General features: G+C 38.1%; 1 protein-coding gene across 1 annotated transcript in view; it reads right to left on the bottom strand.

Annotated features, from left to right (window-relative positions):
- The window catches only part of MCTP1 (multiple C2 and transmembrane domain containing 1), a 282,291-nt gene that overhangs the window by 91,220 nt on the left and 176,904 nt on the right, over positions 1-14,167 (bottom strand). Inside the window, 1 exon segment of the mRNA XM_019655912.1 lies at positions 7,715-7,768. Within this exon segment, the coding sequence (XP_019511457.1) occupies positions 7,715-7,768 (54 nt within the window).

The following is a 14,167-nucleotide window of genomic DNA, read 5'->3' as shown; positions in this document are numbered from 1 at the left end:
CACACTTTCTTGGGCTATATATCCCAGGGCTTGTAAAACTTCCTGAGGTTCTCTTTCTGAGTCTGATTAATGACGGTGGGAACAAGGGCGACGGACTTGCAGATAGCTCAGATCTTGAAGAGTTTGGACCTTGTGCCGCCTTTCACTTCGGCGACATACTGATGGGAGAACTCCACCTTCAATTCAGGTCAGCCAGATTTTTCAGTAGCTCTTCCTTCTTGCCCTGAAGGTCCTGTGTTGGGAGCCATTTGAGAGCAGTGAGGCTGCAAGCTGAGAAAGTTGCAGGCCTCCATGTTGGGTGAGCAGCAAAAAGGGAACTACTGGAGAGACATCTGACCCAGCAATGGCCAGCTCATCTCCTGTGCCATGGAAAAACAGAAGTCCCCTGGAACTGAAACCACCGGGCCCTCGGAAAAGCACCCTCCTAATATGGATTCTGTGCTTTGGGACTTTCCATCATGGACTTGTTGACAGTTTCTATTTGCCTCAGTTTAACCTTGCTTAGAAAATACCATTGGTCTATGCTGTGCTTGATGTAACTTGTTGCTGGAAGAAATTGTTTCTCCAGACCTCCGAAACTTTACACAAGGGAAATTGGTTCCCCATTCCCCAAAACCCCCTGCCAAAATCCCCTATGCTTTAAGGGAATTGATCCCTACAAAGAGGAAATTGCTTCCTCTATATAACCTGAGTGTCATCAATAAACAGTGTCACTCTCTGCCACCCGCGGCAGAGTGTCCCTCCTGATCCCAGCTTTTTATCTCTGTGTCTTTCTTTTCTACTTGCTTTCTTTTCTAATCTCCCACTCAGTCCCCTCTGGGACCCTCTAGGTACCTGGCTTGTGCGTGCCAGGTGACCACTGGACGAGCAGTACTCGACTGTCCTGAGTGTTGGTTTTGTCCATAGCTGTGCAGGTGGCCATCACACGCTGATGGCCTCTTCCACTTTTTTTTTTTTTTTTTTTTTTAAAGATCTTTATTGGGAAATTGGGGGGGATAGGAACAGACAAGTTGCTGTCCTTTTGTTCTTCAGTCTAGTTGCGGAGGACGTTGCTTCACTGGCCCAAGTTGGCACCATCATTGCACTCTTCCCGGGCGAGTCAGATCAGTTGCCGGCTTCTGGACGGCTGCTCACAGCGGCTGCTGGCCGCTCACGCTGGCTGCTGGCTACACACGGTAGCCCATGGCAACCCACTGCCACAGAGGCTGCAGCCTACACCGTCGCCAGCGACTCACGGCGGCCTAGCTCCAGGTTGAGCTGTTGTTCAGCATCTTAGCTGTAGAGGGCAGTGTCACTGGCCCTCATATGTGGGATCTGAACCAGGGCCCTCTGGCGTCCCAAGCCAGCTCTTAACCAACGCACCACTCAGACGGCCCTGGCCTCTTCCACTTTTAAGGGTACTTGCTACATTGGGCCCACTCAAATAATCCAGGGTCATCTCCCTACTGTAAGGTCAGCTGATTAGCAATCTTCATCCCATCTGCTACTTCAATGCCTCTGTGTCATGTAGTGTAACATATTCACAGGTTCCAGGGATTAGGACAGGGACATCTTTGAGGAGCTATTATCCTGTCAATCACAGACCCCCTTAATTGGTATGGTGGAGAAGGCTGAAAGTGCAGGAGAACAGTGAGAAGTGGAAACCAGAAGCAAACAGCTCTTAGCTGGGAAAAATAGTATGCTCCCTGATTGTGCTACCAAAATACAATATTTGAAGTTCATGCCTGAGGTAACATGCATCTGCAATTTCACCCCCCTGAAAAAACCTAGTCTTAAGGAAGGGTAAAGATGCCAAACTTGGAAAATCTGAGTATTAACCTTGGCTCTGCCACTTGTTGTCTATATCATCTTTGGCAATTCACTTAAGTTTGGCTGAACCCCCGTTTCCTCATTTTAAAATGAGGTGAACTAGGAGGGGCCCAGAGAGGATGTGCTGGGATGTGCTGTCAGTCAGGGGTCGCTCAGAGGAAGGTGGGTCTCACAGGATCTCGTGAGTTTTACTGGCCTGCCGAGGGAGTCCTGGGATGAAAAACAACAGCGTGTCTGGTGCCAGAGACCCTTAATCCCAGACTTCTGCTATGGAAGCTGGTTCACACCACCTACCAATCAAATCCCAGTTCTCCTGGAAACTTCCCCGGATGCCCCAGTCAGAGTCACAGTACTGTAATCCTCTCCCTGGGGACCCAGCCAGGTGTGGCAAATGGGCTCTGGCCCAAGAACTATGCAGGGGCAGCACTAGCAGAGGGCAGAATGGGGATGTGAACTGTGCGTGTGCAGGCAGAATGCCTATAGTCTTCCAGGAGACAGACGGCAAATGGGCAGCGAGGTGGACTTTTGACGCCTATGTTAGGTACCCTCCAACTTTAATGTTGCTGTGATTCTAGATTATGTAGAGAGTGTTTCCACTGTCTCGAGGTCAGTGGGCTGTCAGCTCAGTCTGTCTAAGCACCGACAGGTTTCCAAAAGGAGAAATGGACCCATCCCTATTTTTTGGCAATTTTATTCTTATTTGCTCTTCTCCCCAAAAAAAGAAAAGGGGAAAGAGCTGTTGGGCTCACTGCATGCCCCAGCACCACTCACCCGAGAGCAGAATTAGATAATAAGCAAGTGGAACATACAATACTGTGACAGTAAAATATACCTCAGTTCATACCTCTGGTGTGAGGTTTCCTTATAATCTTTGAAAGGACATGTCGAAGCAGGCAGGCTTTCCTTATTCATTTACTGTAGGGTAGTTATATCACAGCCTAGCAATAAATATATTCAAGGAACACAAAGACTGTTCCATTTTTGTTCTAAAGCACAGGTGGGTCTAGATGGTTGTAGTAAGCAGACTTATGAGATGGCTACCAAGATTCCCATCTCCTAATATATATTTCCTGTATATATAATCCACTTCCCTTATGTGTGAGGAACTTAGGAATATGATAGGATAGTCGTTGCCATGATTAGCTTATGTTATGTGGTATAACTAGCTGACTTTTAAAAAGATAGATTATCTTTGGTGGGCCTGGCCTAATCAGGTGAGCCCTTAAAAGTGACTACGCTCTTCCTGAAGAAAGTTTTGAAGTATGAGAGAGATTTGACACAAGGGGAATTCTCCACTGATGGATATGAAGTTGGAAGGGGCCACGGAAATGGCCATTAAGAATGAAAAGTGAACAAGAAAACAAGGACTTCAGTCTTCCAACTGCAAGGAAATGAGTTTTAGCAACAAACTGAATGAGCTTGGAAGTGGGTTCTCCTGCAGAGCCTGTAGATGAGAATTCAGCTTCACTGACACCTTAAGTGTGAGACTCTGAGCAAAGAACTGAAGTTGGGCCATGCCTGGACTTCTGACCTTCTGAACTGAGAGCTAATCAATGTGTATTGTTTTAAGACTTTAAGTTTGTGGTAATTTGTTATGTAGCATTAGAAAACAGATGAACTGATACAATGGTATGACAATTAAATGTGAGTTAGGATTTTTTTTTAAGAATTATTTTTCTTGTCTCCTCTGTCCCTGCCTTTCTCCAAAGCTTTGATCTGTTTCTCCACCATGTAGTTATTTCATTGACTATAACCAGGAAATGCCTTATTGTCAGATTAAACTCTTCTCTCATATCACGTATCAGAGTTATCTTTTTTTTTTCTCCCTCACAGTTGATTTGAGACGCAGAGACATATGCATTCCGTGTATATTATATACATGCTTAGGGCTGGAGGATCAAACTGGAAAACACAGATTTTGAAATTAAAGCAAACAATCTGTGTATTTTGAAGTTACTCAGATATGTTTTATTCACTGCATCTAGTTACCTTGATACACAGTAACCTTGACATAACGGTTGAAGCAAAAAGGAGAAGCAATGTAGGCATAAATGCCTGGATATTTTAATATCTTTTACCAATAAACATTACTAGACTGCCATGCATTTGAGTCCGTGCTTTTCCTGAGGAAAACCTGCGTTCTATCTTCTGCTTCCTGATATTGCAGCTGGAGCCTATTACGGGGGTAGGACACACCATGGGAAGCATGCCTAAACGTTTTAAGCTACAAAACGAAAGCCGATCTTCATTAATTAGATGTCTAGATTATGCAGATTGACCACTGTATTATATAAAACATAGTGAAAAACACACTATTATATGGCTTGTTGATAGCTCCACCTAGGTAATTGAGCTAAGCCTTACTTATGAAGCTATTCTAATAGCCACAAAGGCAGAATTTGGTATCAGGTCAAAAATCAGATCAAACTGTGACTTCGTGGTTGAGGGCTGAGAAAATGCTCACAGCAAAGGGAACTGAGAATGCAGTATGTCTTTCTAACATTTAATACAGGGAAACTTTCATCTCCAGGACAGCTTAACACAGTACTAACTACGTAATGCAGATAAGTGAAAATATTAATGAGTTCATGATTCATAACCAAGATGCACCATTTAAAATCCATGTTCTCTACTTTTGTGAAAACCATGCAATTGGATTAAGAGACAAACCATCTCATTTTAGAGTTAAGCAAATATCAATGGATTCTGGAATGAAGGATGAGTCTCAGGATCACGAACCCTCACCTGAATACTGGTTAGCTGTAAAGCAAGAAGGAAGACCTCACACAAAAATATTCAAAAGGCCGTAATGTGCAAGTCTTCAAGATCTGGGGATCCAGGTACATCATGAGTTAGCTTTTACCAACTTTAACCAAAGTTTTCCAGGGTTCTCAAGTCAGCAGTAAAGAAAAGTGATTACAAAAATACTGTGTTAAATAATTATAATCTTTGCTTCAATGTCTTATACCGTCTATATAATTATGTTGAGGGAAAACACGCCAAGCTCAAATGAAATAAACGACTTCAGTTTATGCCCACACGGACCTTGTCAAGTAGCCAATGACTTGCTCTTTCATTGTGAGTGACTAATATCAATGCTGGCTCTAAAGAAAGACACTTTTCATAATCGCCCAACAATCTGCTAAGTGAAAACATATGGATAGGCTTAGGCAAAGCCTGCCAGGGGTCTTTGCTGAATGGAAAACAGGTGCTTTCATTCTGTGCCACGTAATACCCCATTTACCCCCAAGTCCAAAGGTTATAGGACTAATAGCTGCCTTGTGGTAATCAGGGAAAGCCAAGACACTAGCCCTGGTGAAACATCTGGGACATATTTTACATACTTGCAACATATGCTTCAGGTTCAATTAAAGTGAGGCTTTGGCACATTTATTAATCTTTTTTACTTTTATCCTATAAGAGGACCCACTGACCTGACCCCACTATTATACCATATGAGAAAACAGAGAAATAATGAGAGCTAGAGGTCAGTACCTGCTCGTATGGCAAAAAACACATTTGTTTTCTCATGAAATTCCATTATGCATGACTCTATACACAAACTTTAAATAGAGGAACCAATGAATTTTTTAAAGTAGGAAATTACCCTTCTCCCACTCAGACACACTGATGGCCAAGACTTACAACATTTACCACTGCAAGAGCCAGTCAAGAGATGAAAGCTGGTAAATAGAAATTGGAAGGATCCTTTGTATTTCCATTTTTTATACTAAAAACTTTATATTTCAAAACATCCACTCCAAGATTCTTCTCTCTATTTATGTAAGCCCCAAACATCTATTGTAAATTGTTACATTTGAGATTTTCTTTTTGTTCAGATATGATTTTTATGCTATCAGTTGCTTTACGAGTGAAAAAGAAAAACTTCCTTATATATCACTCAAATAAAGGGCTGGGTTTAGGAAAATCAGCTCAGAATCCTTTCATATGGAAAACACACTGTTTGTTGGCATCCTGCACAGAGGAATACAGTTGAATTCACACAGTAATTTAAGCACTCCCTTTCAAACGACTTTGGTAACTAGATCTGAAAATGTGTTAGAAAGGGGGTGTCAATTTCAGACAACCAAACACTAGATTACAAAGATGCTACTCCTGAGATCTGGTGTTGTTTTCACCACGAATGTTCTACTTGACATCTATGTTTTGATGAGCTGGTTAATCAGGTTTGCTATGGGTTTCCCACCACTAACATCCTCTATATTAAAAAAAAAAAAAGACCATAAAGTGGAGATCAGTGGTATAGACTAGAGTACAAACTAACTGGCTAAAAAAAAAAAATACCGTTGACTACAAGCAGGGACACTGAAGTACTAGACTTCACTAAGGGTTTCAATTTATTAACATTTCTGAGGAAACGCCCGCTGCCAGAACGGATCTTTATGGTAGCTTTAATAATAAAGCAGCAACAAGCAAGGGAAAATGGCCATAAATGGATGGCAGCTCAGTGTTTATCAGCAGAGAAATGATGATTCAGAGCTGGCATGTTGAGTTAAAATACAAGCTCTCTACAGCTCTACAACTGACCTTAACAATAAATCATATCATTTATTGCCAGAAGTGTATGCTCATGTTATTTAACATTAAAAACAAACACATATGTGTTTTTGCAGGAAGGGGATTTTGTTGGTTTACGTTTGATGATGTCGCTAATGACTAAATGATGTATAGAAGAAAAATTTCACATAAAAGCTCTATCAATTTAAAGTATGTGAAATAGCATTAGAAGGGAGAAAGTGTGTGTGTGTGTGTGTGTGTGTGTGCGTGCGTGCGTGTGTCACCATTTTCCTTTTAGCATTGAATATGAGGAAAAAAATCATTTGTGAGGTTAACCAATCACTGCAAATTTTTTTTTTGACATTTCCAATGCTCGCTCCCAGCACACAAATTCTTACACTGGAATATAACTGTACATCTCTACTGGAATCAAAGGTCAAGGGCATACATTAAGATACACTGCTTTTCTCCTTTCTTCAAAAAATTTCACTGCTTCACTATAACAGGATTCAGATAGATTTTGGTGAAGGTCAAAAATCTGGTTTCACATGCCGAACAATGTAGAAATAATGAATGACAATCTCTCTCCCCACTCCCAATGTCACCCCAGGAATTTTTAGATTTGAGGTCTAGAAATGCCCAAGGATGATGATAAAGCAGCCTCACTATCCTGCTTGCCATAGAAAACTGTTCTTCTGATCCCAGGTGCTGCTGAAGCATTGCCAGATCATTCTATAATAATTCCTCCCTCCAGTTGTGCCCTCTCCCCAGGAGACAGCCAATCCAAGCAGTACCAGAAACTAGCTGTTATTTACTGTGGTCACTATCCCCAAGCCAACCAGCCATCGAAAATTGAGCCTCTTTGAACAGGCTCTTTGACAACTCCAAGTCAAGTCTAGGCATAGGGCAGGGAGCCCTGGGATTATTTAAATGCCCTCCGGAGCATGGGTTCTTTTGCTGAGCAATTCTTTGAAAATTACAGATGACAATATCCATGTTCAACTCATACAGCCTGCTATTTTTTCTCTCCTCTCTTCCCCCAAAGTGTAGCCCGATTTGTAATACTCAAGATAGGACAAATTTTTGCCCTTCACAAACAGTTGTCACTGCCGTTATCTTCACGAGAGCTATCAACTTCCAGACAAGCTGAATTATTTTTTTTGTTCCTGGCAGAAAAATATTTGACCCAGCTCTGGACAAAAGCGAAGAGGATTTATAGCCCTCTCTCCCTCTTTGCAACATACAGTGGCATTGTTAGGATGATAAACAGCACTGTCCAATTTTCTGGACTCAAACACTTCAACTCCTTTTTTAACTGTCTGTGAAAACAGTGTCACGTCTACATTTCCCCATCCCCAGGTACCCAAGTGCTGGGAAAGATAATTACCTTGTCATCTTTGTCATCTTCTTCTTCCTCGTCCTCTAGCATGTCCTCCACTACCTGCAGACAGAAACAGAAGTCGTTTTCATGCTCTTAAAGGAGAGAATTTTGTTCTGTCATTTTGAACCTTTTGGAAATGAAAACTTTATTAACATTTGAAACAGATACACCGAGAGGGACTTTGATCTAGAGATAGGGATGAGGAAAATGCTATGCCTTTAATTGATTAAAACCAGGGAACTGAATCCCAGTCAGGGGAGCCCTATTTGTGTGCAATATTCTGTGACAACTTAAAGAATTTGAAATATGCATAAGGTAAATGAACATTAATTTCAGGGATGCTTTAAACCAGGAAATTTCTTTTTTACCTACTCTGCTGTCTCTATCAATCAGACACTTTAAATTTGGAGCTAGATAACTAAGCAGAAAACAGCCCTGCTCTAATTTACTTTTCACCAAACCCTATGATAAAAAAAAAAAACTATCTCTGTTCATTGATTCAGGCTGATGGTCTATGGTATAAAGCTAACAATATCATCCATGGCTCCAATTTCAATTCTTATGTATAAATGTCAACTCTTGACAATTTCTGTATTGCCTTTTTGATTTTGTAGATTACCTAAAATGCTAATTTTAAATCTCTGATTTTACACAAGGATTACATTATGAGAATGGTCATTATTATTGAGAGAAAATTATAAATGTATTCAATAATCGAAAGTTTATCATCTGTAGACAGATATGCATGCATGTGTTTTCTAATGGCTCCTAATTTACCTAGTTCAGCAGAATGGAATAGTTATTTTGGATTTGTCCAGTAATTTCCCCTTGTCTTGATCCATATATAACTGAAGCCATTACAAATGGGACTTCAGGTGTTTCAGGTGTTGTGTTATGGTTTTATACACACACACACACACACACACACACACACACACACCTCCATGGAAACCAAAAATTTAAAAAAAAAGTTGAGAGGGTTAGTATTCGGGTAAATGCCAACTTATGATTTTATTTATGCCACTTGATACAATGTCTCATTCTTGTGGCATTTGTACTTTTTTTATATAGTTCATTTCTGTATCTCTGAATAAACTCGAAAGAAGCATGGTTATCAAATATTTTTAAACCTTTCTCCCAGAACTCATAACTTTAGAAGACAGAGGTAGGCAGGCATTCTTTCATGGGGCTTTATCATACAGAAAGGAAAATGCTTAGTTATTGAGAGAAAATTTCAATAACTAAGATTGTATTATGCAAAGAGTTACATAAACCGAGAAAACATCTCAGGACTCGCAGTCTAACAATTTTTCTCAAATATTCTAAAAGCATTAACTAATTAAAAAAAATAGCCTAAACACAAACCTCCAGTTCTTATGAACCAATATATGCTCCAAAGCATCTGACGACCTGTGAGAGTGTTCCTAATTTAATGTCATACTTTAAATCTTCTATTTTATATGGTAGAATTTTGTGGTTTTTCATTCGGATGTTCAGTATTTCAAAAGAGCTACAGTGGTACAATGTGCTGTTTCCAATATCTAGTGAGAGTTTACACTTATTTTGGGAATATATAAAGCAATTCAGCTTCAGCAAGAAAGAAGCATTCTAGACTTTCCCTCTATAACTATATTCAGACACTCCATAGGCATCTATGATAACCCCCTTTGTCCAAGAAACACAGTGTTAGGTAATGTGGAAATACAAAATCAATAACACAAATAATTCATCTATAATCATGTCAGCCCTCAACAGACTTATAACCCAGTAGAATTTAAACGGGGACTACCAGATAATTTTTCATGTTGAGTTTTAATTTCCTGAAATGTTGAAGTAGTCACATCATAAGTATACACACAACAATAGTAACAACATATAATTGAGGTGCTATATGCCAGGCTATTCCAAATTGGGCTATATGTGATGGGGGTTTAAATAGGAAAAGCAGCCACAATATTTCAGTCCATTGTGTTGCATCAAAGGAATTCACCTAACACAGCAAGTAGCTGAACCAGAACTCAAACCCAGATTGTTGGATAGCAGATAGTGAGTTTTCAACTCCTACTCAGTTGGGGAAAACAAAACAAAACAAAACAAAACAAAAAAACACCTAATCCTCACAAGTCCTTAAATGATTATAATTTTGTATCTCTAATAAAATGTTTAAAATTTTAGGTTTAGATTAAGCATTTTTTTAAGCTTGGTCATTATCTATTTTATTGTTTTAATTAAAAATTGTATATATTTAAAGTATCCAACTTTAAATATAACATATGATGATATGATATCCATTAGATTAAGTAATTTTTTTTGCTAAAATTATCCATGCAAAATCATTTATCAACTATGTCACGGAAAATCAAATGAATACTATACTTCTACTCCTGTGCATTAACGCCAAGAATATTTTCACAAGTTATTGTTAAGGATGTACATTCCATGTCTCTCCTCTTCAGTACTTATCATATTGCAGGTGCTAGAATGGTATTGGGTTGTGCCTAGCAGATTGCATAGTGCATAGTGAGTGTTCAAGAAATAAGCTGTTGATAGAGTGAACAGATGAATGCATCATCTATTCTTCATATCTTTGAACACACTTTTTGGTAAAGTGCCTATCATGTATCTCGCAGAACTAAACTAGCTTGCCTGGAAAGATTTATGCCTAATCAATGATGTAGATAAATAAAAGTAAATATTCAAAATGCCTTCAAATATTTGCCTGGAAATACAAACCATGAATATTTAACCCTTGTTTTAGGATTTGGAGATCGTCACTATCTTCAAGTTGATTTTTAAAAATTCAAAATATTATTGAACCATAAAAAGAACCAATAGTTTAATTTGCACATGTTACAAGTCAGCTGATCCACATCCTATGTTCAGGAATGACTAAAAGAGGTCTACAGAATCAGGCTCTTCATTTGTGAAACCCAAACTGTGCTTACCCCTCACAAGTGGGTAATTGGCTACGCACAATTGCTCCACAAACGTGCAGCCAGAACCACCCAATAGAACCATTTGCTTGTACATTTGGCAGAAAAGTGTTGTGTTAGCGAGAGGCTTTTGTGTTGTGTTTTAGCACTCTAGTGAGGGCTTCCCCCTCCTCCAGTGCCTTTTTAATGTTACATCATAAACATCTACAAGTGAGGATTTATAATATAGATGGTTTCCTGTTGATGCCTTTTAGCTGTTTCAGAATGTATCACGCTATTACATTTTGCTCAGGTGACACTTAAGGAAAATGGAGATAATAGCACATATCCTATGTGTTGATTAAGGATCCAATGAGATAATGTTTTTAAAGTGCTTAGCATAGTTCCTGTATTGAAGTAAGTACTCAAAAATGTTAGCTATTTAAAAAAAACATCAATTTCATATTTTAAACATTAATTTTTGGAAATTAAACTATATATATTTTTTTCCTGGGCAAAATATTCTGTTCCTAATGACATACAAAATTCCGGTTTCTATTTCACTGACACTAAAAACATAGAAGGGCACAGGTAGAGGCGTGGCTAAAGATTCCCAATTAAAATAATGATTTCACAACTAATTTTCAGGCTTTAATGGTCAAATGAAATAATAGATAGCTCCGAAGGCCAAGAGTGCCTCAGAAGCTGGGCTGTGCTTTAAGATGTGAGCCTTGGTCAAATGCAGTGAATACAGAAGCTGCACTCTGAGAGCGTTTAAAAACAAGCTGTATATGTCACTGAAGTGCATTTAGTGATGGCACAAAACTGCAACCTTTCCCAGAGAACTCAAATAACACCTACTATTTAGAAAGAGAGTACTGGAGTTTAACACTTAACTAAGGAAAACAAATTAAAAAAAAAAAAGAGTCCTAGTGTCAAATTCCAGCTCTGCCCTCTTCAAATAAAACCAAAGAAGGATTACTTAGTTTTGTTTTCAAGTACACAAAGTCCACTTGCCCAAACATTTGTCAGCAATTGAATAACAATACATATGTTGTATTTCCTTGAGGAAAAAAAAAATGAAGACTGATGAAAAAAGGCATTGTTAGAAAACATATATTTTTACAAAGTTTTTTTTTTTCTTCTTCTTTTTTCTTGAGGGGGAATATCTTAGATCGGCTCTAGAATTCTCTTTCCAAATTATGCTTTCTGATACCTTGCTTGAAAGCAAGTAGTATTAATCAAACAAAGGAAGGGCACTAGGGAAATCAGAAAGATGTAATGCAAGCAGTTAGAAGTGACATGACCTTCTGTAATGTCGCTCGTCACAGACTTATATGCCACACACTGGAGGAAGGTCTCGAAAGAAACTGATTCTTGGTACTATCCTTTGAATGTAATACTAATAAAGATGACATTTCAAAAAACACATGTAGACAGCCCCCAATACAGCATGCCAGCTACATAACAGCCCAAGAATAAGTAGATAACATTATTTTAAAAAGCATAATATTTCTTCTTTCCTATTCCATATTGGCTGAACATTTGTCATTAACATATTAAATATAATATGTGACTGTACACTTCAAAATCTATTTTCAAAATGGAGCACAATTTTATCTGCTGAATCGAATATATATTTTATATTGTGATATAGAAGCTCTTTTAAATTCTGACTTTTTATTATAATTCAATACAACTAAACACTTAATGATTTGCAAGGAAATACAGTTTTACTTGGCTGAAAATGTTTATAATGATGTTAGTAATCTGAATAAAAATATGACAACATATGTATAGTTATTCCACCAGACAAGGATGCATAAATGAGGAGACCAAAGGATGGAGAAAAGAAAGACCAAGACAGTGAAAAGATGAAGAAAAGTGAATTCAGGTAAGCTTCATTATTAAAATCATCATGGAACAGTGGATACTACTTACTGCTTTTTAATATCAATTTAGGGTGCATGTTTTAAAACTAAAGTGACAAGAGGGGGTTAAAAAGTTCCACAAATAATTCTTAAAACACTTCATATTATGATTTTCCCAGGGATAAAGCCTTCCATTCATTTATTTCTATTTAAACAAAAAGGAACCAAAAATATATTGGTTATGTTACCCTTATTTTGAGTACCACAAAGCCAAAAACGCTCTGGAGCCAAAGCTGATACAAACTAGTGTCTTTCGTATGTTTACTTTTTTCCTCAGAAATAATCTTTGAATTAAGTAGATGTTTTGCTATGTTCAGAATGAATAGTTGCACAATTTAAACTGCTTTACTCAAACACAGTCTATATAAATGCAACACATTTAAATTAAAGAAGAAATCACTGCTGTCCAGATGTGCAACTGTGATGTTCAAAAATTAAAGAATGAAAATTGTCACAAAAGAAAGACGTTTCATATTTAATTTCATATTCATAGAACATTCAAATGTGTACAGATGCTACTTGGATACATAACAAACTAAATGCCTATTTCCACCCTAGAGATACAGAAAAATTTGGGGACAGCAGTATTTTTCAGCATGGTCTGGAGTTCATTTTTACCATTTTCTGTGTGCGCAAACCAAGCAGAACACGCATTTGTGTGCCAATGGATTTATTACATGTGTAAGTATCATATGAAATCACTGAAAGTCTATGGACTGAGAAGATGCATCTAATTACTTAGATTATTTCGGATCACTTGAAAGCAGTGGAGGTTGGGCTGAAGGCTTTTGTGGTCAATAATATCACTACAGGAGAGCTGTGCTGTCATTTTCACAACAGGACACCTGCTCCTCACAAGATTTTTGAGAAGAAACTTTTGCAAAATGAAGTGCAATTAAACTGTACATGTAACTTACTCCATGTTTGAAAGGATAATATGACCCATAAACAAGTCTGGGGTATACTGTTTCATCTAGTATATCTCAAAAGCAACTGCATGTATGATGGCTGCTTAGTTTGATTCACGCTATTAAGAATGTGACCTTGGAGTATTTCAGCCACAGTAGTCATCAAGATAACTGAACCACTAGATGTAATAATAATTAGTGTGATAGACTTGCCAGTGAGGCTGAATATATTGCAATACGAACGAAGACAGACTAAAAAGAAAAGCATTATTACTTACTGCTAAAAGACTTCCTGATTTTTTACAGACACTCAAATACAATTATTTCTTCTTACAGAATGCATTTCCTTGGCTCATTCTGGGAAGTGTCGTGTTGTAATTTAGTCTGATTCTTAATAGGAAATGTGGCTTTAATGTGGCTATCAGATGACTTTTGATGCATGTCACTGATTACATACAGCCTGTATTCTGCATCATCAACAGCAGCATTCTTATTTGCAGAATAATATGCTTTGCTATAAGGTGCAAGGACAGTGAATTCACTTTACTGGCTAAAAGCATGTAACCTTTTATTTTTTTTAAGTGTCAGCTTAATATGCAGAAAAACCCCTTCCATTAAGAAAGGCTAAATATAAATTCTATAAACAGTCTAAGCAATTAAATGAATTTCTTCTTGTATTTCCTTCTCAGTATTCTTAAATGTTCATTT

The sequence above is a fragment of the Hipposideros armiger genome, unplaced genomic scaffold (assembly GCF_001890085.2).
Source record: "Hipposideros armiger isolate ML-2016 unplaced genomic scaffold, ASM189008v1 scaffold_252, whole genome shotgun sequence".
Lineage (NCBI taxonomy): Eukaryota > Metazoa > Chordata > Mammalia > Chiroptera > Hipposideridae > Hipposideros > Hipposideros armiger.
This window is presented reverse-complemented; position numbering and strand designations above follow the sequence as displayed.